General features: G+C 36.5%; 1 protein-coding gene across 1 annotated transcript; it reads left to right on the top strand.

Moving 5' to 3' along the window:
• The first annotated feature begins 1,161 nt into the window (after window positions 1–1,161).
• LOC140875939 (V-type proton ATPase subunit H-like) lies at window positions 1,162–15,359 on the top strand. Its single transcript, XM_073279774.1, has 5 exons — window positions 1,162–1,258; window positions 11,058–11,172; window positions 11,813–11,976; window positions 14,902–15,027; window positions 15,233–15,359. The coding sequence occupies exons 1-4, from the start codon at window positions 1,224–1,226 to the stop codon at window positions 14,993–14,995; spliced, it is 408 nt and encodes a 135-aa protein (XP_073135875.1). The 5' UTR covers window positions 1,162–1,223; the 3' UTR covers window positions 14,996–15,027; window positions 15,233–15,359.
• The last annotated feature ends 11,259 nt before the right edge of the window (window positions 15,360–26,618 follow it).

The raw sequence follows: 26,618 nt of genomic DNA on the forward strand, positions 1-26,618 counted from the left end.
TGGTTTACCAGGGACCTCTGGACAAAAAGGGGGAGCAGGATCAAGTGCTGATCAAGCTGAAGAGGAAGATGTTTAGATAATTGGTTTTAGGAATTTTCTTTTATCCTTATCTTATTTTATTTTTCTCTGAGTTCGAAATATATTTCTGAGTTGATTAGGTTGTGCTCCTTATTACTCTTTGATATGATATTAAACTATTTTCTACTCTGATCTAGTAAGTGTTGAGAGTCGGTGTTGCCAACACGACCGCACAACACAGTGTTCTGAGATGATTAAATTCAGGGGGAGATTTAGTTGCATAAGATAGGAGGAGTTACTTGCACTTGTGTGTGTTTTGTCCAGAAAGGCAAAAAGGGGGAGTTTGAAAGAACATGTCGTGCACATGTCTTTTGAATTGTTTCCTTATTGCATTCAATTTCTATATTTATAGTTTTGCCTTTCTTAGAACAAGTTTTAAAATTGGTAATATCTGTTTTATCTTGATTCGAAATATTTGATTTCTGATGATATATTGTTTCCATGCTTTGTAGGTTGTTATTTATGGAAACATATTGAAGATCTATTTATAGAAGTGCTTGGATCGATCAGATTGTACAACGAGATAGAGAGATCAAGAGAGTGAAACGTAGAGAGCAAAATACATAGAGAAAGTGCTACAGAAATTCTAGAGTATTGAAGATCGATCATTGAATAACTTCTGAAGAGATACTACTGCTACGTTGTGTTGCCGAGTAGTGTTGGAAACACTGAAGAACACACGAGTGAAGTGTTGTTCAGAAAGTGTTTCTTTGGTTTTTCGTTTTTCGGTTTAGAACTTCCTATTAGTTTATTATTCTAGTTCTTACTAGTTTTTAGGAAGTCTTTTATTTTCTCAATTTGTTGAGGAAAGTAGTTTTTCATAAAACAATCGCTAGTTAGTTTTTTGTAAACTGATTTGATTTTCTAGTGATTATTTCGCCATGAGGCATCGCATAAGTATTTGATACTTGTGCATAATTATCTTTGTTGTTATTTATTTTTACTGTTAGTTAATTATTCTGCTGCATAGTGTTATCGTGAAGTGTTGACAACACTAAAAGATAACACACACTCGAATATTTATTTCTTGTATTTATGTGATTTCAAACTGTTCAAACCTTTCATATCTCATCCAGTATATAACCCCGTTGGCAAAAATCCCCTCGAGCATATGCATTTCTATCTCCTCCTCGCGGGGTGCGTTAATGTCCTCGGGCATATGCATGTCTTTCATATTAAGGTGCGAATGTTTTCATGTATTGGTCTCCTAATCATATGATAGATTGGTTGTTACCTCGTAATCATGATGGATACATTGGCTTTATCTTTTTCTTGTGTGGATCTCTTGTCTTGTTTTTTTGTAGTTATTCTTCTTTTTTACATAACTAGGAAAACAACACTTGTTACGCACGTAATATAAATTTTTTTTAGTCAATTCAATCAAATATCATATTTAATAATTGAATATTTGCATTTCACAATTAATAAAAAGTTATATTGATTAGTATTGACTTCTCTACAAAATAATACGATGAAATGATATTTTATTATAGAAAAACTTTATACAACTAAACATACTTTATAATTAACTCGTTTAATCAAATTTTATTAAATTATTGCAGTATATTTGTAAACAAACAAATACTAAAAATTAAATAATAAATTAAAACAAGTGAAACATTTAGAAGTAATAATCTTATATATTTAATATTATATATTAAATTTTCAATAATATTTTAATTTACGTCAATAGTCTTATTATATATAATACAAGATATGAGTGAATAAATAATAAAACCAAAAGATAAATGTTCTCTTACAATCAATTTATATGTAATATGATGAGCAGATATGAAAAATCATTTATGCATTTAAATGATTTTTTATCTCACTTAAATCATAATATATGATTTTTTTAATTAATTGACTCACTAATTATATACATAACATGGTAAAAATATATTTGAAAAATTATTTTTCAAAAACTGCAATTTTGGTTATGTATGATTTTTAATTTGCAATTTCGGTCATTTATGTTTTCATATTTTAGTTTTAGTCCTATATGTTTCGACTTTTGGCAATTTCAATCATTTTTCCTCGAAAATGCGTGTATGACATTATACATGTTAGCTCTACAACAACATTGCATTGTTGTTACATCAGCGCCATATCGAAAAAATACTAAAATTACAACAACAACAAAAATAAAAATAGCGGACTAAAACTGAAATCTGAGAAATAGAGGACCAAAAAAGCAAATTTCTCAAATATTTTTACACTAACTTTTTAAATCCAATTTAAATACTAATGATAATTTCAAGTTATGGAATTTTAACCATAGACATAAGTTATAATGAATCTCTATAATTTTAAAGGGGTTATTAGTTATCAGTATTACATTTGATATATAAATTTTTTAATTGGTAAAAAAAAAAAAAACACTTTTAAAAATGATAAAATTTAGAATGAGGATATAATAAAATATTAGTTAATTAACACAATTAAAGTTAGCATCTTAATAAACTTACTAATAATTTATAATTAAATAATTATTTTCAACAAATTTTATTAAACTAATGTAGTATATTTGTAAACAAACTAACAATTTAAAAAATAAATAATAAATGAAACCAAGTGAAAAATTTATGAGAAGAACAATTATATATTTAACTCTATTAACTTTCTAATATCACTTTAATATACACCATTGATTTTATTATATATAATATAACATATGGGTGAATAGTTAATAAAATAAAAAGACCAACTCTCTCTCTAAAAGTTAATTTATGTGTAATATGGCGAGAAGATATTATAAAAAATAATTAATATAAGTAAATTTTTATTCTACTTAAATCCTAATAATAATTAATTTTAATAATTAATAACCATTTAATTATATACACAACATGACAAAGAAGTATGAGAAAATTTAAAGCATTTTTACATTAAAATTTTCCATTTACTCTAAACTATCAATAATATCATATTATAGACTAATAATCATATATGAGTAATAATGAAATCTGTATAACTTAAAAGTGATTGTAAGTTATCAATATTGTACTTTAAACATTTATTTTTTACGGTAAAAAATTAAAGAAAACTTACAAACTATTTAAAATGGTAAAATTTAGAATAAAAATTAATAATTAAACTTATTAAATAACATAGAATATTATTTAAATTATTTATATATTTTTTTATTTTTTACTTATGTTATTTTATTAATTTTGTACTTAACGTTTTAAATTAAATTATAGTAAAAACAAAAGAGAGACAATATTGATATCCACTTAAAATAACAAGTCATTTGATGTCAAAAATATTGATAGAAATGTTATAATTAAATGTATTAATATAAATAAGACAATTATAACTATTGATCGAAGAGAGCATCATATTGAATTTGTAAAAAAAAAAATTTAAAAAAATTTGTAAAGTTAACCCTCTATACTATTATAATATAATTTATTTTAATTTATTTTCAAAGCATCATATTGAATCTGTAAAGTTCTATCTATACTATTTTAATATTAGTACAATCAATTAAAAAACTATTTTGATATAGTCACTTTATTATTATTAAAACTATTAACCCTATTTCTCACTATCACAATAAAAATAACTATTTTTTTTCAATATTTACATTTATAAAAAATTTGCGTCAAACAAATATATGATAAATTAAAATATTTGTCAATATAAAAATATTTTACCTCATTTTTCCAAATTAAATTATAGTAAAAAATAAGGCACAAGATTGATATCAACTTGAAATAACATGTAATTTGATATAAAAAACATTGAGAGAAATGCTATAAGTAAATTTATTAATATAAATAGGACAATGACAACTATTGATCGACGAGAGCATCATATAAATTTTTAAAGTTTTTTTAATAAAAAAATTTGTAAAGTTAACCCTCTATACTATTATAATATAATTTATTTTAATTTATTTTCAAAACATCATATTGAATTTGGTAAAGTTCTCTCTATACTATTGTAATATAAGTATAATCAATTAATAAACTATTTTGATATAGTCACTTTATTATTATTATTATTAAAATTATTAACCATATTTCTCACTATCACAATAAAAATAAATGATATTTTTTTTTGTAATATTTACACTTAGAAAAAATTTGTTTCAAACAAATATATGAAAAATAAAAATATTTGACAATATAAAAATATTTAACTCATTTTTCCAAAATAATTATATTAAAAAAGAGACAAGATTGATATCCACTTAAAATAACATGTCATTTAATGTCTAAAATATTGATAAAAATGTTATAATTAAATGTATTGATATAAATAAGACAATAATAAGTATTGATAGAAGAGAGTATCATATTGAATTTGTAAAGTTCTTTTTTTTAATAAGAAAATTTGTAAAGTTAACCTTTTATACTATTGTAATATAATTTATTTTCAAAACATCATATTGAATTTTTAAAGTCCTCTCTATACTATTGTAATATAAGTAAAATCAATTAATAAACTATTATGATATAACCTCTTTATTATTATTGAAATTATTAACATTATTTCTCACTATCACAATAAAAATAACTAATATTTTTTGTTGCAATATTTACACTTAGAAAAAATTTGTGTCAAACAAATATATTAAAAGTAAAATGTTTGAAAATATAAAAATATTGTGGCCAAATATTATTTGTGATATTTTATATTATTATATATTACACATTGTCTATAAAAAAATTAATTTTGAAATGATAATTGAATATAAATGAAAATAAATACACCTCCATTACTCATGATGCAATAAATTTCTCATTAAAGTTTGACTAAAATTGTAATCCCTTTTTGCCCTTGTTTTTTACCTCATTTTTTCATTATTGCCCATACATATTTTTTGATCCATATACAATTTGAGGACAAATTTATAAATTCACAATGAAAAAACTTTGCCCATCATTCATACTTTTATAGTAGAAATAGTCGTTTCCGATAAAAAAAATGTTGCCTTTATGACCTTTCTGTTGGACTAATTTAGATGTGAATGGAAGTCATTAATGTGCTCGGACCCTCCTCATTCATTCTCCACGTTTTGATTTTGGGAAATAAAATAATGGTTGGCCCTAGACATTTATTATGACCAGCTGCTATGATTGCTTCTTGTCTGGCTGCTACTGGAGCTTTCGTTTTCAGTGCATGCATTTAATTGCCTATATGTTTGAAGTTCGTTTCCCTTCATCTGATAACACATGCTTCGCACTCTCTCAGCTTCTGAGCCTCTGCTTCGTCTGAGTTTCTTTTTCTTTTTCTTCAGCTCTTGAAGCTTAGCTATCTATCTTCTTGTGTTCTGATCTTGCAAGCCCTGAGAAGCTTCAGATGCTGAGTGCTTCAGCTCAAAGCATATACTGTTAATTATTGTGTTACATGCTTGTGCTCCGACGTGTGTATAGATTATGTTCTTTAATAGTTAAGCTCCTTTACCGCTCTCGCTCTGCGGATTGTTTTCAAATTCGTTCTTCTTCCCTGAATTTTGAGCTTCTACGTGATACCGTGAAGGTATATATTCAGTTCGCTAAAGTAGTACCTTGGTGCCAGGTGTCTACAGGGTTCTACTGTTATATCCTGGGAAACAGACGTCCGTCGTGATCCTCCGAGCACATCCGGGAGGGGACGAATCTGTTTTAAGGAAACTGTAATTTTACAGGCCTCGGTTGTCTGTTATATGTTAACAGTGGTTTCTGGTTTAAAAAAAAGGTTCACGTGACTAGTTTTGTCCTACAAACTTAAAACAAACTTTCTTCGTCATTCGGTTACGTGAATCAAGTTCATATATGGACGCATTTTCGACTCACTCGAATGTTCCAAAGGTAACTCTTCCTGGTGCGGCTGCTACGATGACTCTAAGCCATGATGACAGGCCGGAGAAATTCGAAGGCTTGAATTTCAAAAGGTGGCAACAAAAGATGTTGTTCTACCTAACGACTTTGAATCTAGAAAAGTTCCTTTCTGAGGATGCTCCCAAATCTGTTGAGGGAGATGTGCAGACTACTAGTGCAGTTGATGCATGACACCATTCAGATTTCTTGTGTAGAAATTATATAATGAATGGTTTGGCTGATTCACTGTACAACGTGTATAGTGAGAAAAAGACGGCCCGAGAGTTATGGGAGTCTTTGGATCGGAAATATAAAACCAAAGATGCCGGGGCTAAAAATTTTATTGTTGGTAGATTCTTGGACTATAAGATGATTGACTCTAAATCAGTGATCAATCAAGTTCAAGAACTACAAGTGCTCTTGCATGAGATACATGCGGAGGGAATGGTTCTTAATGAAACTTTCCAAGTGGCAGCTATTATTGAGAAGTTGGCTCCGGCTTGGAATGATTTCAAGAATTATCTGAAGCACAAACGAAAGGAGGTGAATGTTGAAGAACTTATTGTTCGACTTCGTATCGAGGAAGACAACAAGAGTTCTGAAAAACGATTGTATTCTCCAATTGCCGCTAAGGCTAATATTGTTGAGCAGAATAAAAGCTCAAAGGCAAAGAAATTTGCTGCTGGAGGCTCCAAGTTGGGTCCAAATAAAGACACGTTCAAAAATAAGTTTCTTGGTAAGTGCTATAATTGTGGCGGTCCGGGCCACAAGTCTTTTGAATGCAAGAAACCAAAAAGAAACCGTGAGACAAATCTCATGTAGGACATATCTAAAGAGGTTTCAAACATGGACCTATGTGCTGTCATTTCTGAAGTAAATATGGTTGGATCAAATCCAAGAGAATGATGGATTGACACTGGTGCCACCCGTCATGTTTGTTATGACAAAGACATATTTTCTACTCTTGATGAATCAGAGAATGGTGAAAAATTGTTTATGGGCAATTCTGCTACCTCTGATATCAAAGGACAAGGAAAAGTGATCTTAAAGATGACGTCTGGGAAAGAGCTGACTCTCAACAATGTATTGTATGTGCTGGAGATTCGAAAAAATCTAGTATCCGGTTCGCTTTTAAGCAAGCATGGTTTTCGCATTGTCTTCGAGTCAGACAAAGTTGTTTTGTCTAAAAATGGAATGTTTGTCGGAAAGGGTTATGTTTGTAATGGCTTGTTTAAGCTCAATGTAATGGCGATTAAGCCAAAAATAAATAAAGTTAATGCTTCTATTTATTTGCTCGAGTCTTCCAATTTGTGGCATGGTAGACTAGAACATGTTAATTATGATACAATTCGTAGATTAATTAACTTGAAAAACATACCCACATTTCATATTGATAAAAACCACAAATGTAAAATTTGTGTTGAGGCAAAACTAACAAGATCATCTTTTAAATCCATTGAAAGAAATAATGGACCCCTTGATTTAATTCACACCGATATATGTGATTTAAAATGAGTGCAAACACGTGGTGGAAATAAATACTTTATTACTTTTATTGATGATAGCACAAAATATTGTTATGTGTATCTTCTTAAAATTAAAGATAAAGCTATTGGAAAATTTGTCCACTATAAAAGTGAAGTTGAAAACCAACTTGATAAGAAAATTAAGGTGCTAAGAAGTGATCGTGGAGGTGAGTATGAATCACCTTTTGCTGAGTTTTGTGCTCAACATGATATCAAACACGAAAGAACTGCACCTTATTCTCCTCAGCAAAATGGTGTTGCAGAGAGAAAAAATCGCACTTTGAAAGAAATGATGAATGCACTGTTATTGAGTTCTGGTTTATCACAAGACATGTGGGGAGAAGCTGTACTAACAGCTAATTATCTTTTAAATAAGGTACCCCGAAAGAAGCAAGATAAAAGTCCATATGAGTTATGGAAAGGAAGAACACTTTCATATCAATATTTGCGAGTGTGGGGGTGTCTTGCTAAAGTAGTTGTACCTACTCCAAAAAAGGTCAAGATTGGACCTAAAACTGTTGATTGTATTTTCATTGGATATGCACACAACAGCAGCGCTTATCGATTTATTGTATATGAATCTCAAATACCTGACATTCATAAGAATACAATAATGGAATCAAGAAATTCTTCATTTTATGAAAACGTGTTCCCTTGCAAATCTAAGGAAGAACCAGATTTATCCAAAAGATCTCACGAGACAATGGAACAAGAGGTTAACCATGAGGTTGAACCTAGACGTAGCAAGAGAGCTAGAATTGAGAAATCCTTTGGTCTGGATTTCATCACTTTCATGATAAAGTGAACCTCAAAGCTTCAATGAAGCTGTGAATTCATCTGAAGGACCTCAATGGAAAGAGGCTATAAATTCTGAAATAGAATCTATTTTGCAAAATCATACATGTGAACTAGTGGACCTTCCTCCAGGAAGTAAACCTCTAGGTTCAAAATGGATTTTCAAAAGGAAGATGAAATCAGATGGAACAATAGATAAGTATAAAGCCAGATTGGTAATCAAGGGTTACCGTCAACGTGAAGGGCTTGATTACTTAGACACTTATTCTTTAGTAACAAGAATAACTTCAATCCGTGTGATACTTGCAATTGCCGCTTTGCGAAATCTTGAAGTACACCAAATGGATGTAAAGACTGCTTTTTCTAAATGGAGATTTAGAAGAAGAAATTTACATGGAACAACCTGAGGGATTTTCTGCACGTGGGAAAGAAAATAAGGTTTGTAAATTGGTGAATTCTTTGTATGGCTTAAAGCAAGCACAAAAACAATGACATGAAAAATTTGATAAAGTCATGCTAGGAAGTGGATTTAAAATCAATGAATGTGAAAAATGTGTATACGTAAAGACACTGAAAATGGATATGTCATTTTATGTCTTTACGTAGATGACATGCTTATCATCGGGAGTAATGATAAGATGATTCAATCCACTAAGAAATTGTTGAACTCAAAATTCGACATGAAAGATTTGGGATTAGCCGAAGTCATCCTTGGAATTAAAATCCATAGAACATCCGAAGGGATGGTTCTAAGTCAATCACATTATGTGGATAAAATTCTTGAGAAATTTAATAAGGATGACTCTGCATTGGCTAGAACCCCGATAGATACAAGCCAACATCTATCGAAGAATCGGGGTGAGAGTATCTCCCAATTAGAATACTCTCGAGTTATTGGAAGTCTGATGTACTTAATGAGTTGTACACGACCAGACATAGCCTATGTTGTAAGCAAATTGAGCAGATTCACGAGTAATCCAGGAGCTGACCACTTGAAAGCAATTATCAGATTGCTAAGATATTTAAGATACACTCGTGATCATGGGCTGCACTATACAAGATACCCTGCTGTAATTGAAGGATACAGTGATGCAAACTGGATATCTGATATGAAAGATTCAAAATCTACAAGTGGATTTGTATTCACTTTAGGAGGTGCAGCAATTGCATGGAAATCTTCTAAACAAACTGTAATAGCCAGATCCACGATGGAATATGAGTTTATAGCAATTGATAAGTGTGCTGAAGAGGCTGAATAGTTGCGTCTATTCTTAGAAGATGTTCCAGGATGGGTAAAACCTGTACCGGCTATTTGCATTCATTGCGACTATCAATCTGCAATAGGAAGGGCGCAAAGCAATATGTATAATGGTAAATATAGACATATACTTCGTAGACATAACACCATTAGACAAATACTCTCAACTGGAGTTATCTCTATTGATTATGTAAAATCAAAGGATAATATAGCGGATCCGTTAACCAAAGGGTTAAACAGAGAGTTAGTTCAAAAATCGTCAAAAGGAATGGGATTGAAGCCTAAAGAATAAATTGGTGCGAAGGAAAACCCAACCTACGATGACTGGAGATACCAATTACTAGGTTCAATGGGACAACCTAATCGCACTGGTTTGGTAGATCACTGTGGGGGTTATCCCCAATGTATTGTAAACAGTGAGTGTAGAGGATAAGAATACAGCTTTTAATGATTCTGATGGAATTAAACATAGAATCACCTATGTGAGAGAGAAGTGGGGCCTCTTTGAAGGAATTGCAAGGCACAATTCTAGACCCTTTCACAGAACCAGGCAAGTGTTCATGGCCAAAACGAACACGATCATGAGAACTGAATTGTATCAGGGAGAGTCTTGTGTGAAGTATATATTAATTTACTAAAACGGATGTACAGTTCAAAGACATCGCGTCTACTGTCAACCAGTGAATTACTATGCTTTCACAAGGGAAGGTTCAAGGGGTAATACCTACCTATTCTATGCAGGATTCAACTGTTGAACTTTATCACGTATATCTTCGTTTCTCTTTCAATTTCCATTCATGTGGGGGATTGTTGGACTAATTTAGATGTGAATGGAAGTCATTAATGTGCTCGGACCCTCCTCATTCATTCTCCACGTTTTGATGTTGGGAAATAAAATAATGGTTGGCCCTAGACATTTATTATGGCCAACTGCTATGATTGCTTCTTGTCTGGATGCTACTGGAGCTTTCGTTTTCAGTGCATGCATGTAATTGCCTATATGTTTGAAGTTCGTTTCCCTTCATCTGATAACACATGCTTCGCACTCTCTCAGCTTCTGAGCTTCTGCTTTGTCTGAGTTTCTTTTTCTTTTTCTTCAGCTCTTGAAGCTTAGCTACCTATCTTCTTGTGTTCTGCTCTTGTAAGCCCTGAGAAGCTTCAGATGCTGAGTGCTTCAGCTCAAAGCATATACTTTTAATTCTTCTGTTACATGCTTGTGCTCCGACGTGTGTAGAGATTCTGTTCTTTAATAGTTAAGTTCCTTTACCGCTCTCGCTCTGCGGATTGTTTTCAAATTCGTTCTTCTTCCCTGAATTTTGAGCTTCTACGTGATACCGTGAAGGTATATATTCAGTTCGCCAAAGTAGTACCTTGGTGCCAGGTGACTACAGGGTTCTACCGTTGTATCCTAGGAAACAGACGTCCGTCGTGATCCTCCGAGCACATCCGGGAGGGGACGAATCTGTTTTAAGGAAACTATAATTTTACAGGCCTCGGTTGTCTGTTATATGTTAACAGTGGTTTCTAGTTTAAGAAAAAAGTTTCACGTGACTAGTTTTTTCCTACACTTTCTTCCTTCATTGATTTCAGTGGAAGGCCTAAAGGTCAAGATAATGCCATTGCTGATTCAGCAGCCAAGTCGAAGAATGAAGTCACTTCTATAAATGATGTTTTGAAGGGTCTGGTTGATTGGTTGTGTGCACAGGTAAGTGATCTTTCAGTTATTTTTTCATGAGGTTAATTCTGCAGAATGTGAATGAGACTTGCCATCTTAAATTTTGGAGGCAGTCCTCATTAGTTTTTGTTGTTCACGTAAGATTTTGGAAGTTAATATCTGTTACAGTTATGATGAATGGTTATCCCAAAACCTATTTAGAAAACGAAATAAAAACAGATATTGTGATATATTTAAGACGTTCATGTGAGCAACTTTCATGTTTTTGCTTGAAAATCAAAGAATTGATCATATTAAAAAAGGTCAGGTGGCATCCCTATGCATACTTGTGCTGTCGAACCAAATGGATCACCAACTATTGTTGCCCATCATCCTTCTGACTGAGATGTACAACTATGATTCTTAGTGCCTAGTTGGCCTAAAAATTATTTCCGAGCATGAGCAGATATATTAATTAATATTATTCCTATATAATATAGATATATTCTCCCATGCGATTTCAACTCGTAACTGATTCTTGAGAGAATGAACTGCACATTCCATTGAAAGATTGTATGAGTGGGCATATAAGCTATTACATATCCTGAGGAAAAATTAATATTTTAGAACTGATACATTCTATATTTGTGAGCAAATGAGCAATCCTATCTTTTACAATTTTCTTGTACAGCTGAAGAACCAATCTCATGCTGGCCGCAGCATTCCAGTAGCTATTAACTGCCTTTCAACTCTACTGAAAGAGCCTACAATGCGATCTTCATTTGTCCAGGCTGATGGAGTGAAGTTGCTCATTCCTTTAATCTCTCCAGCATCCGTACTCAACAATCCATCCAGGTAATGCCTATACAGATTTCAATGAAGAACAACATCAAATTTTTTGTTTTCTCTCAAATACATCAAATCTATCACCTAGCGGATGAGTTGTGATGGGTTACACCTAAAAATTAAACTGGGTCTGAGCCCAATCATGAAAGTACACTCCAAATATTTTTAAGTCCCAAGCTTATTTAAATATTATATATATTTAATTCAAGCAATCCCTGAATTCTACAGAAGCCCATAAGAGGCTCAAACCCGTGAAACTCTCCGAATATCTATAAATAGCTCAAGTCACCTCATTATTAAGGTACACACTTTCTTTAGCACTATAAAGCTTTATATTCGATTATTATTCCTTGAGTAATAACTGACTTGAGCATCGGAGTGCCTTCGCCAAAAACCCTCCCGGCTCCTCTGACTTTGTTTTGTGACGTAGGAACAACCCACTGAAGATCTCCATAGGGAACATACAAGGATCCTTTGATACTCCGGACTTTGCGAAAGCAACGTGTCATATACAAGCAATTTTTGGCTACATCAGCTTGGCGCCGTACGTGGGAACCCGTTCACTACATCATTGAGAGCACATATTACTTCAAAAATGTCTCAAGGAAATAATAACAATGTAAACGCACCGCCGAGCATTACTCTCATCCATGAAGCCTTGATTGCACAAATGGAAAATACAACAGCACTCGCAGCAAAAGATGCAGTTGCTCAGTACCTAGAAACCCGTAAGAAAAAAAGCACCAAGAAAAAGGCTCAGACTGAAGGCTCGTCATCTCTTTACCCTAATAACGAAGACCCAAATAAAGATAAGTCTAAAGTGAATGATAAAGATCAAGGGGGGACCAAAAAAAATACTACTCAGAAAGACGGTGAAGCAAGTGTTCACACAGTTCATGACACCTCTGGTGAAAAAAAAATCACTAATCCAACTCGGAAGGATGGATCTCGCACACGTGTAACTGGAGAGAATTCATCCGCAATTTTGCCGTCACGTTGAAGCCACTTCACTGATGACATATTATCTGAAGCATTACCAAAGGGAGTCAAAATCCCCAGCTTACCTGAGTTCGATGGAACGAGTGACCCCCAAGACCATATTGACAAATTCTACGCGAAAGCGGATTTTTATGATATCACAGATGCTGCATACTGTAACATTTTCCAAACAATATTATCAGGAAGAGCACTCAGATGGTTCAATAAGTTACCCTCTGGATCTATTACCAATTTGGAGCAACTTTCTGAATGCTTCCTCCAGCAATTCTCAATTAACAAGAAATACCCGAAAACAACAGCGTACTTGTTCACAATCATTCAAAAAGAAGGAGAAAGTTTGAGGGACTATGTTCGGCGATTTACTCATGCGGTGCACGAAGTCTTACACGTGAACCATGATTTGTTAGCTGGAATAATGCAACAAAACTTGCGCCATCGAAAGTTCAAGGAATCAATAGCGGAAAGGCCGCCCAAAAACCTAGAGGAATTACTGGAAAAAGCTGAGAAATACATATGGGTTGAAGAATCTATAGAACCACACTACTTGAATAAAAGAAAGAGATAAGAAGATAAACCAGATATTAGAAAGCGAGACGAGAAGCGAACATCACAGAGCCCCCGCCTCCAGAATATACCCCTCAATGCACGTTTGATCGATATACTGGTAGTGGCTGAAAAACAAGGATTGTTGCATCCCCATCGCCCAATGCAGAATAACCCAAAGCGCCAACGTTCGGAAAAGTACTGCCATTTTCATAAAGATAAAGGTCATACTACAGAAGATTGCTTCAGTTTGCGAGCAGAAATTAAAAAACTCATAAAGCGCGGACATTTGGGGAATTTTGTGGACAAGTCCCGCGGTGAAAAGCGAGATGACAGGCGTCGGGACGAACAACCAAAACGTGACTATCAAAAGCGCCATGATGAAACTTGGAAACAACATGAACGAGCTGATGAAAATTTTCCCTCAAGAGGGGTAATCGCCGTAATCACTGGGGGCCCTGCTTGTGGCGACTCGAACAATACAAGAAAAGCTCTTCTGCGGGCAGCAAAATTAACCAACAATTTATCTAGCCCCACATCCTTGTCGATATATGAAATTGGAATCATCCAAGATGGATTATCATTCAGTGACAAAGATCTGGAGAACCCTCGGGGTACCCATAATGATGCTTTAATCATCTCAGCCACAATCTTCAATTTTTGGGTAAATAAAATTCTAGTGGATTCAGGAAGTCCGGTCGGCATAATTTTTCATGATGCATTTGTCAAGTTGGGTATTAGTAATGCACAGTTAACTCCAGTCAACACTCCACTAGTCGGATTTTCCGGAGAAATAGTTGAAGCTTTGGGAGAAGTAACGCTTCCTCTTTCCTTGGGTTCTTACCCCAAACGGTCTACTAAGATGGTGAAATTCCTTGTAGTAAAGGCTTCATCTGCATACAACGTGATATTGGGACGACTAAGTCTCAATATATTCCAAGCCATCGGATCGACCTATCATATAAAGCTGAAGTTTCCGACTCCAGGAGGAGTAGGAGAAGCCATTGATGACCATCGTCTAGCCAGAGAGTGTCATGCGGTGACACTACGGGGTTCATTGGGAAATCGTAAAAGACAAGTTTCTAGTGAGGAAAGAGCCCCGAGACCAGGAAATTTTTTTCGTGAAAACGGGATACACTTGGTGGATGAGGAAGCTGAGAGAAAAGAAAGAATAACAGCAACCAAAACTCTAAAGAACATAGAAATTGTTCCAAATGATCCCAAGAAGAAACTGAAAATCGGGACCGAATTACCCATCAAGTTGGATTCTCAATCTGGCCTTACATAACTGTGGATTGTGGCATAAGTATTATTGGCTTTGGAATTTTAAATGTTTGATCATCTATCCATATAATTTGTTATTTCTTGTCCTTGATTTTATCCTTGAAACAGCTCTTTTATGAAACTTGCCTTTGTGTTTGGCTCCTGTCTTACTATGAACCTGCGATTGAGTACTTGGCTATTACTAAATGCTTGCCACGGCTGATTGAAGTTGCCATGGGATCCACAAAGGAAAAAGTGAGTTCCTTTATGTGATAATTATCAAGCCTCAAGATTAATATATACCTTTCTGGATGGATACCCTTTTATATGTACATCCCTGATTGCCCTCTCTATTCTCTATACAAGCTTTGAATCATATTTTACTTATTATTGGACTTATGTTGGAAACGTTTTCTACTAAACATTCATCTGAATTTATATTTCTATCAACTTGTGCTAGGTTGTTCGTCTAGTTGTCTTGATCCTTAGGAATTTGTTTCACAAAGGAACATTCGGAGCTCAAATGGTAGACCTGGGCTTGCCACAGCTTGTTCAGAGCTTGAAAGCCCAAGCATGGAGTGATGAGGTGAGGAAGTTTTTTGGCTATTGGGAACTTTGCATCAGGTGCAAGGAAAGTAAAGATGATATCTCAAAAGAATATTTTTCTCATAATAATATGCATGAAGCAATGCCACCAGCACACTCATACTACCACTGTTGTTAAAATTTAGAGCGGATGACATGCCTTGAATTTTATTCATGTTATCAATGGCAACAAAATTCATACTCACAGTGCATCCATTTACGTGCGTAATATGTCAACTCCCATATTTATGTGTTATTATCAACCTAATTCTCAATGTAGAGTGACTGCTCAATAATTTTATTTTTCCATTATTATTTTATTTGACTTGATTTAAATATTTTTTTCTGGTTTTGATTCAGCATATTTCCCTTGAGGAAATTAATTGATCATTTTATGACATGGGGAAAGTCATAAAAGATGACCATTTTAAGCCTAACTGCAAACTCTTGCTCATGCGGGCTTGGTTAAATGTTTAACTACTGTTGCTGCTGTATGCTTATTCAATTTCTTTCAGTATCTGCTCTATGCTGAGGCTGAGTGAAGCATAACAACACTTCACTGCTAGCTCTCTTATGTTTCTCCTCTCTTCTTGCATTCCCTCAGCTCTGTTCGATCACCCAAACTTCCAAGGCAATTTTGTTCTTATTTTTTTCAGGATCGGCTGGAAACGTTGAATCAACTGGAGGAAGGACTGAAAGATAACATCAAGAAGCTTAGTTTTTTTGATAGGTACAAGCAGGAAGTCCTCCTTGGACACCTTGATTGGTCACCTATGCATAAAGATCTTATATTTTGGCGGGACAACATTACAAACTTCGAAGAGCATGATTTTTAAGTTTGATATTGCAAATTCTTTGGTCGGATTGTGATAATTCCCAAGTACAATTTCGAGTATGCGCAAACTCCTTGATGAAAGCTCAATGCATTTATTTTCCTCTCCCTTAACTTTGGGCATTGCCCTACAATATATAATCTCTTTTTTCTTTTTTTTTTAACGTGGCTAACAAGAAAGAAAAAGAAATTATTTCCAAAAAAACAGAATGCAACTAACTCCCAAATGGCAAACATGTTCTGCGTGTTCACATGACGTAATCTCGTGTCCAAGGTGGTGCGCGGCGTTCTCTGTGTGGATTGTGTGGCATTTCCTTGCTTTCTTGTGCTTGCACGTGTGACTCCTTATTGGGTTTGGTTTGTTGTTTTCCTTGGATTTGATCACTGCTAATGATACCCTTGTTAATCCATTCTTCTATTTGTTGATCCATCATATCTGGGATTACATCAATTAAAATGGGCTTATCACTTCCCACCCCTGCAAAAACCACCTTGTCCTCAAGGTGTAGCTGGGAATAAGCTGCACATAGCTCCTGGAAATCCTCCCATGTATCATCCTCAAGATAACTGCTCGACCACTGCACTAACACTTGCGTGATATGCTTATTATCTATAAAACTTGTTCGTGTATCCAAAATCCCCACTGGAACCTGAAGAGGATTATTGTTGACACTGAATTCTGGTATGTCCACCCTTGGATCCGATGAGTCCCCCTTAAACAACTTTAGTAATGAAACATGGAAAGTATGATGTATCCGACTTGAAGGTGGAAGCTGTAAAGTATAAGCCACCAGTCCCACTCGAGCAGTTATGGAAAAAGGTCCAAAGAATCGTTTGCAAAGTTTGGAATGCAATCTTTTGGCCACTGTAATTTGTCTATAAGGTGCCAATTTCACCAACACTAAGTCGCCCACCTGAAAAATCTTCTCTTTTCGATGCTTGTCAGCTTGTTGTTTCATTCGATTATGTGCTTGACTCAAGTGAGTCTTTATCTTTCTTAAGATCTCATCATGGGTCGACAAATCATTCTCAACCGCAGCAATGGTTGTGCTCCCTCGGACATATGCTGGTATGGTTGGTGGTAGCCGACCATAAAGGGCTTGAAATGGAGTAATGCCAATGGAGGAATGGTGACTGGTATTGTAGTGATATTCCGCCCAACATAAGAACTTGACCCAATTAGTAGGATTGTCATCTGTAAAGGACCTCAAATACTGTGCCAAACAGCGGTTAAGCACCTCGGTTTGTCCATCGGTTTGGGGGTGGTATGCCGAACTCATACGTAGGCGAGTTCCCATGAGCTCAAAGATTTTCCTCCAAAAATGGCTGGTAAACACCGGGTCTCTGTCAGAAATTATAGAACTAGGCACACCATGTAAGCGAATCACCATCGAACAAAACAATTCAGCTACCTGAATTTCTGTATGGGCGGTTGGTAATGGGCTAAAATGTGCATATTTGCTTAGTCGATCAACAACCACAAGGATAGTTGTGTATCCTTTTGATCGTGGCAAACCAACAATAAAATCAAGTGCTATGTCCTCCCAAACTTGATTGGGAATCTCCACTGGCTGCAATAGCCCATAAGGTTTCTCTGTGGAGTATTTGGTTGTCTGACGAACCAAACAACGAGACACGAATTCCTGTGCATATTTTTGCATTCCCTCCCAATAAAAATTGGCAGCCAATCGCATAAAAGTACGCTTAACTCCCGCATGACCCCGTGTAGGTGAGCTATGAAATTCTTGTAGCATTAAAGTTTTTAAGGACGAGTTGAGACCCAGAAACTACCTTTCTTTGTGCAGCACGATCCCATTCTTAAGGGATAATAGTGAATCATCAGCCTGATGAGCCGTAAGTTGTTGGTGAATGGCTAATAACTCTGGCAGGTGTCGATTCTCATGGAGTAAAGTGTCTAAGAAGACAAATTCTGGTTTAGAAATGGTTGTAAAAATAGTGGAACTGGTTGTGCGGCTATCTTCCTCTTACATTCTCGATAAAGAGTCCACAGCAGAGTTTTCCTTGCCCGGCTTATACTCAATAACAAACTGAAACCAGAGAAACTTACGGAGGAATTGATGTTGTTCAGGAGTTTGAATGGTTTGTGTCAACAATTCCTTCAAACTTCGATGATCAGTACGAATAATGAATTGTTGTCCCAACAAATATTGTCTCCATTTGCCGATAGCCTCTGTGACAGCATATAATTTCCGAACATAAGTAAAAGCATCTTGAAATTTAGGACACAACTTTTTGCTAAAATATGCCAAAGGTTGGCCTTCTTGCATCAAAATACCCCCAATGCCAATCTTCGATGCATCTGTTTCCAAGACAAATTGTTGAGAAAAATCAGGGAGTCTTAACACTGGAGTGGAGTGAAAGAGTGGGTGCCCGGTGAGCCAACTTGTGGCTAAGGGCTTTTATGACTCTATGTATAAACAATCTTTTGTTTAATATAATTTACACTTTTATAATGTCATTTACTTTATCTTTTATCATATTATTATGTTGTGACATACTATAAGATGTTTAGATGAAGACCTTGAATATACTATAGTGTATGTAAGATGTGGTGCCACATGGGGATGGCTATCATGAAACACATCTTATAGTCACTGTATATTCTAAACAGTTCCTAGTCGATTGAGCCGTCCGTTAATAAGGATAAGGATCGCTCGAGATTGAGACTAGCATTTGCGATGCCGAGTACCACGTTTCATTGGTATGGAACATAGAGATGTTCAAAGCATGCAAATGGATATTCATACGATGAATGATCGAACTACCCTATCCGGACTTTCCAAGTGGTTATCACTTATCGAGTGGATAAAGTCCGCGGTTTTGGTTGTACACCATTAGTCCTTACTACTTGAAACATCATTGAGACTCTATATGCTAGTACTGTACTTTGACTCGTTTACCGACTCTATTGGGGTCATCAGGTGTCGGGATTGGGTACAGTTACGACACATATAGGAGTCGATGCTTTGTTGTCAAGGATTCACCACATACTTGCTAGTATGGATATCCTATGCAATCTGAGGAGATATTAGTGTGACGAATCTCTGGCCAGAGTACATGATGTGTTTTAAGAAATGGTTTCTTAGTAGCACATGCGATGTTACTATTTGATCTTCAAGATGCATTGCATAGTTATCGAATCTCGAACGACTCTCGATTTACCAATGGTTGTTGATTCGATCGGGATATATGGATGAAGGGACCGTACTGTACGCTAACCAAAATCTATTGGTTCTTGCAGGCACTATCAGTGATACCTAGGGAATCATGGGGCGATGTTGCTAGGCGCTCTTACCATGATTCGATGGGTAAGTCGGAAATTGTTGTTCCGAGTCACAAGGAGTTGTGAGCCCATGGCTAGCTGTATCCCTGAACCATTGAGGGTCACACAAGTAATGAATTTTTAATCCCCGTTGAGATAATTAAATTTAAAGAGTTAAATTTAATGAATAAAGAAGTGGGACTTCTTATTTAAGAGTAGAGGGAGTAAGATTTCCTAAAATGACATAGTGATGGACATTTTTGGAAACCACTGAATTCGGATTCAGAAAATTTATCTTGACTTTAAAAGATGCAGAAATGGTTTCTGTGCACATTGATGAAATTGGTTTATCAATCTGAGTCACGATGAATTTTATATTAATTTTTGAACATGCGGGCTTTGCTTGTCAGGCTTGAACTTATGACTAATGGGCCCTAAGCTGTTAGCAGCCCACATTATAAATAAGTTATTGCAGTACAGAAATTACACAACAGAGGTCACAAAATTTTATCGAAAACCCTAGTTTTTCCTATAGTGGCCGCCGCCCCCTCCCTCTCTGTTCTAAAAATTCCAGCTTGTGAATTTTGAATTTGCAGTCTGGTTTAACAGATCAAATTCGTTAATTCTCTTCGTAGAAACTTCTGATAGATTTTCTAGTGCAATCTATCAGAGGGATTAAACTTCTGTTCGTGGACCTGATTGAAGAATTGTTCGTCCATCAGTTCCTGGGATATACAACAAGAGCAGAGTAATCTGTTGGTGTCCATAATCTCGTTTCGAGATTCAAGGTAAAAATTTAATTGTTATTTAATTTTTACACGCACAATTTAATCGTAAAGTTTTGATACCCATGATATGGAATCGTTCCATATAAAATTTTAAAACTTCCGCTGCACTGGGTATCAATTCTGATTGATCTGATCACAGTTTTCCAACATGGAGATCATGGCATCCTTAAGTTGCATAAACGCAACATCAGCTTCTTTAGTCCAATGGAACGCATCCTTCTTGAGCAAGTCGGTTAGTGGAGCTGCGATGGTGGCATAATGGGCCACAAATCGTCTGTAATAACCCATAAGCCCTAAAAATTCACGTAGTTGCTTTATGTTTTTGGGTTGTGGCCATTGCTTCATAGCTTCAATCTTGGTTGGATCTGCCATTACACATCCACCAAAGACTACATGGCCCAAGTATTCAATAGTGGACTGGAAAAAAAGACATTTTCTCTCCTTGGCATAGAATTGTCGAGTTAGTAAACACTCTAGGACTTGCTGCAAATGGTCAATATGCTCTTTCTCCGTAGTGCTATAGACCAAAATATCGTCAAAGAAGACAATAACAAATTTTCGTAAAAAAGGCTTGAAAATGTGATTCATCGCAGCCTGAAACGTGGAAGGTGCATTAGATAAACCGAAAGGCATGACAACAAATTCATAATGACCCTCATGTGTGCGAAAAAAGGTTTTATGTATGTCTCGCTCGTGCATGCGAATCTGGTGGTAGCCCGCTCGTAAGTCCAGTTTAGAAAAAACACTGGCAGTCCTGAGTTCGTCGAATAATTCTTCAATGGTTGGAATAGGAAATCTATCACGTACCGTGATAGCGTTGAGTTCCCTGTAATCGACACAAAACCGCCATGACCCATCTTTTTTCTTGACCAGTAAAACTGGAGACGAGTATGGGCTAGTACTAGGGCGGATGAATCCAAACTCCAGCAACTCCGTCATGATTTTTTCCATGGCATCTTTCTGAAAATACGGATAACGATAAGGCCGTACATTGATCGGAGGAGTACCGGGATGATATGGATGCGATGGTCTGCCAGGCGATAAGGAGGTACTGTCTTAGGTTCAGCAAACACCCTTTGATATTGAGCCAACAAATGCTGAGCCTGGGTTGGAATCGCCCGTGTGTCTTGGAGTACTTCCGGTAGTACAGGCCCAGTAAGAGTGTTACAAATAGTGATATAATCACTACTAAGCAGGGAACATAATTTGTTGTAAGAGATGGAACCTGGAGCAGCTAATTTATTCCCACGCAAACAGATGTGTTGCCCTTGCCAATGGAACTCCATTGTTAAGGCTTCATGATCGTGAAGACAGGGACCCAACGTACGGAGCCATTGCATACCCAAGACAATATCAAGCCCCCAAATAGGCAATATGTAGAGATCAATGAGGAATTCATGCCCCTGTAACAAGAGAGGCACCTGCGGACAGAGTTTATCACACCAAAGATATTGGCCATTGCCCATATAAACCCGAAAGCGTTTAGAATTGATACAAGGAACTCCCAACTTCTCAACCAATCCTTCTTGAACGAAGTTGTTATGACTCCCAGTGTCTATGAGAACTTCGACTGAAAGAGTCAAATACGTGGCCGTGATACGAAAGATTCAAGGATTTGTCGCATTAGTGAGAGTGTGGAGGCTAACTTCCATCTCCTCCTCCCCCATTATGGTTGTCTCGGTGAGTGGAATAACCGATCCAGCATCACCCAATGCATCATCATCGGTACCCATAAAAACCATGACACGATTCTTGCAACGATGGTTGATGTTATACTTTTCATCACAACTGAAACACAAGCCCTTATCGCGTTTCTCTTGAATTTCGGATGGTGATAAACGTCAAATGGGAACTTTAGCCTGAGGTGGACTTGGCGCAGCCTGAAGAGGTGGTGCGGCCGAGGATGATCCGATATGATGTTGTGGGAAAATAGTACGTGGTGGCACAAAAGGAACCATGTGTGTACGAGGCAACTCTTTGGATAAGACACCCCGGAAGCTCTCATTTCGTTCTTCGAATAACTGAGCTTTAGTCATGGCTTCAGTGAGAGATTTAGGTGGATTGATCAATAACTCCCGTCGAATGTCCTGCTTCAAGCCCCAAATAAAAAAATTTAAGAACAGTGGCTCAGTGATGCCGTCAATGCGATTCATGAGTAACTCAAACTCGGTGCGGAAGTGAGAAACACTACCCGTTTGTATGAGTTTGACTATTTTTCCCAATGGATCATCATAGACGGAGGAACCAAAGCGTTCCAGAACAGCGGATAAAAACTGATCCCAATCTTGTAATGCCCCATTGCGATCCATCCAGTGATACCATGAAGCAGCCTCCCCCTCCAATTGAAAAGCCACAACATTCAAATGAACCTTCGGAGGAATAGAATGAAGAGTAAAATACTTCTTGATTAGATAGATCCAATTGTGAACATCCGCTCCATGGAATTTAGGAATATCAAATCGAATTCCCTTGATATAGGTAGAAGGTTCCTTAGTACGATCATCCTTGTTATGATCAACATGAGGGTGAGTAGTCTCACCCCCAGCAGCGGCAGAATCCCAAGAATCCTCGTTGTTACCAGAAACCTCGTGAAGTTTCTGATTCATTTGGCCAAAGTGAAGATCCATTGTTAACATATATTGTTCTAACATCTTCATGTAGCTGGCCAATTGGGTTTCCGAATGTAGCTTGAAATTTGCCTCTAACTGGCGCATGGCGTCGGCAATATCTTCGTTCCTCATGGTCAAGAACGAGAGCACCAATTGATAATTCACAAGCACAATTTCGAGTATGCGTAAACTCCTTAATGAAAGCTCAATGCATTTATTTTCCTCTCCCTTAACTTTGGGCATTGCCCTACAATATATAATCTTTTTTTTCTTTTTTTTTTTTAACGTGGCTAACAAGAAAGAAAAAGAAATTATTTCCAAAAAAACAGAATGTGACTAACTCCCAAATGGCAAACATGTTCTGCGTGTTCACATGACGTAATCTCGTGTCCAAGGTGGTGCACGGCGTTCTCTGTGTGGATTGTGTGGCATTTCCTTGCTTTCTTGTGCTTGCACGTGTGACTCCTTATTGGGTTTGGTTTGTTGTTTTCCTTGGATTTGATCGCTGCTAATGATAACCTTGTTAATCCATTCTTCTATTTGTTGATCCATCATATCTGGGCTTACATCAATTAGAATGGGCTTATCACTTCCCACCCCTGCAAAAACCACCTTGTCCTCAAGGTGTAGCTGGGAATAAGCTGCACATAGCTCCTGGAAATCCTCCCATGTAGCATCCTCAGGATAACTGCTCGACCACTGCACTAGGACTTGCGTGATATGCTTATTATCTATAAAACTTTTTCGTGTATCCAAAATCCCCACTGGAACCTGAAGAGGATGATTGTTGACACTGAATTCTGGTAAGTCCACCCTTTGATCCGATGAGTCCCCCTTAAACAACTTTAGTAATGAAACATGGAAAGTAGGATGTATCCGACTTGAAGGTGGAAGCTGTAAAGTATAAGCCACCAGTCCCACTCGAGCAGTTATGGAAAAAGGTCCAAAGAATCGTTTGCAAAGTTTGGAATGCAATCTTTTGGCCACTGTAATTTGTCTATAAGGTGCCAATTTCACCAACACTAAGTCGCCCACCTGAAAAATCTTCTCTTTTCGATGCTTGTCAGCTTGTTGTTTCATTCGATTATGTGCTTGACTCAAGTGAGTCTTTATCTTTCTTAAGATCTCATCATGGGTCGACAAATCATTCTCAACCGCAGCAATGGTTGTGCTCCCTCGGACATATGCTGGTATGGTTGGTGGTAGCCGACCATAAAGGGCTTGAAATGGAGTAATGCCAATGGAGGAATGGTGACTGGTATTGTAGTGATATTCCGCCCAACATATGAACTTGACCCAATTAGTAGGATTGTCATCTGTAAAGGACCTCAAATACTGTGCCAAACAGTGGTTAAGCACCTCGGTTTGTCCATCGGTTTGGGGGTGGTATGCCGAACTCATACGTAGGCGAGTTCCCATGAGCTCAAAGATTTTCCTCCAAAAATGGCTGGTAAACACCGGGTCTCTGTCAGAAATTATAGAACTAGGCACACCATGTAAGCGAATCACCATCGAACAAAACAATTCAGCTACCTGAATTGCTGTATGGGCGGTTGGTAATGGGCTAAAATGTGCATATTTGCTTAGTCGATCAACAACCACAAGGATAGTTGTGTATCCTTTTGATCGTGGCAAACCAACAATAAAATCAAGTGCTATGTCCTCCCAAACTTGATTGGGAATCTCCACTGGCTGCAATAGCCCATAAGGTTTCTCTGTGGAGTATTTGGTTGTCTGACGAACCAAACAACGAGACACGAATTCCTGTGCATATTTTTGCATTCCCTCCCAATAAAAATTGGCAGCCAATCGCATAAAAGTACGCTTAACTCCCGCATGACCCCGTGTAGGTGAGCTATGAAATTCTTGTAGCATTAAAGTTTTTAAGGACGAGTTGAGACCCAGAAACTACCTTTCTTTGTGCAGCACGATCCCATTCTTAAGGGATAATAGTGAATCATCAGCCTGATGAGCCGTAAGTTGTTGGTGAATGGCTAATAACTCTGGCAGGTGTCGATTCTCATGGAGTAAAGTGTCTAAGAAGACAAATTCTGGTTTAGAAATGGTTGTAAAAATAGTGGAACTGGTTGTGCGGCTATCTTCCTCTTACATTCTCGATAAAGAGTCCACAGCAGAGTTTTCCTTGCCCGGCTTATACTCAATAACAAACTGAAACCAGAGAAACTTACGGAGGAATTGATGTTGTTCAGGAGTTTGAATGGTTTGTGTCAACAATTCCTTCAAACTTCGATGATCAGTACGAATAATGAATTGTTGTCCCAACAAATATTGTCTCCATTTGCCGATAGCCTCTGTGACAGCATATAATTCCCGAACATAAGTAAAAGCATCTTGAAATTTAGGACACAACTTTTTGCTAAAATATGCCAAAGGTTGGCCTTCTTGCATCAAAATACCCCCAATGCCAATCTTCGATGCATCTGTTTCCAAGACAAATTGTTGAGAAAAATCAGGGAGTCTTAACACTGGAGTGGAGTGAAAGAGTGGGTGCCCGGTGAGCCAACTTGTGGCTAAGGGCTTTTATGACTCTATGTATAAACAATCTTTTGTTTAATATAATTTACACTTTTATAATGTCATTTACTTTATCTTTTATCATATTATTATGTTGTGACATACTATAAGATGTTTAGATGAAGACCTTGAATATACTATAGTGTATGTAAGATGTGGTGCCACATGGGGATGGCTATCATGAAACACATCTTATAGTCACTGTATATTCTAAACAGTTCCTAGTCGATTGAGCCGTCCGTTAATAAGGATAAGGATCGCTCGAGATTGAGACTAGCATTTGCGATGCCGAGTACCACGTTTCATTGGTATGGAACATAGAGATGTTCAAAGCATGCAAATGGATATTCATACGATGAATGATCGAACTACCCTATCCGGACTTTCCAAGTGGTTATCACTTATCGAGTGGATAAAGTCCGCGGTTTTGGTTGTACACCATTAGTCCTTACTACTTGAAACATCATTGAGACTCTATATGCTAGTACTGTACTTTGACTCGTTTACCGACTCTATTGGGGTCATCAGGTGTCGGGATTGGGTACAGTTACGACACATATAGGAGTCGATGCTTTGTTGTCAAGGATTCACCACATACTTGCTAGTATGGATATCCTATGCAATCTGAGGAGATATTAGTATGACGAATCTCTGGCCAGAGTACATGATGTGTTTTAAGAAATGGTTTCTTAGTAGCACATGCGATGTTACTATTTGATCTTCAAGATGCATTGCATAGTTATCGAATCTCGAACGACTCTCGATTTACCAATGGTTGTTGATTCGATCGGGATATATGGATGAAGGGACCGTACTGTACGCTAACCAAAATCTATTGGTTCTTGCAGGCACTATCAGTGATACCTAGGGAATCATGGGGCGATGTTGCTAGGCGCTCTTACCATGATTCGATGGGTAAGTCGGAAATTGTTGTTCCGAGTCACAAGGAGTTGTGAGCCCATGGCTAGCTGTATCCCTGAACCATTGAGGGTCACACAAGTAATGAATTTTTAATCCCCGTTGAGATAATTAAATTTAAAGAGTTAAATTTAATGAATAAAGAAGTGGGACTTCTTATTTAAGAGTAGAGGGAGTAAGATTTCCTAAAATGACATAGTGATGGACATTTTTGGAAACCACTGAATTCGGATTCAGAAAATTTATCTTGACTTTAAAAGATGCAGAAATGGTTTCTGTGCACATTGATGAAATTG

The sequence above is a fragment of the Henckelia pumila genome, chromosome 1 (genome assembly GCF_033568475.1).
Source record: "Henckelia pumila isolate YLH828 chromosome 1, ASM3356847v2, whole genome shotgun sequence".
Classification (NCBI taxonomy): domain Eukaryota; kingdom Viridiplantae; phylum Streptophyta; class Magnoliopsida; order Lamiales; family Gesneriaceae; genus Henckelia; species Henckelia pumila.

Excerpts from the sequence above, each read along its gene's own strand:
- LOC140875939 (XM_073279774.1), top strand. The coding sequence starts at position 1,224 with ATGTCCTCGGGCATATGCATGTCTTTCATATTAAG. Across the intron at positions 1,259-11,057 it reads TGCATGTCTTTCATATTAAG|TGGAAGGCCTAAAGGTCAAG; the intron begins GTGCGAATGTTT and ends CATTGATTTCAG. Across the intron at positions 11,173-11,812 it reads TTGATTGGTTGTGTGCACAG|CTGAAGAACCAATCTCATGC; the intron begins GTAAGTGATCTT and ends TTTCTTGTACAG.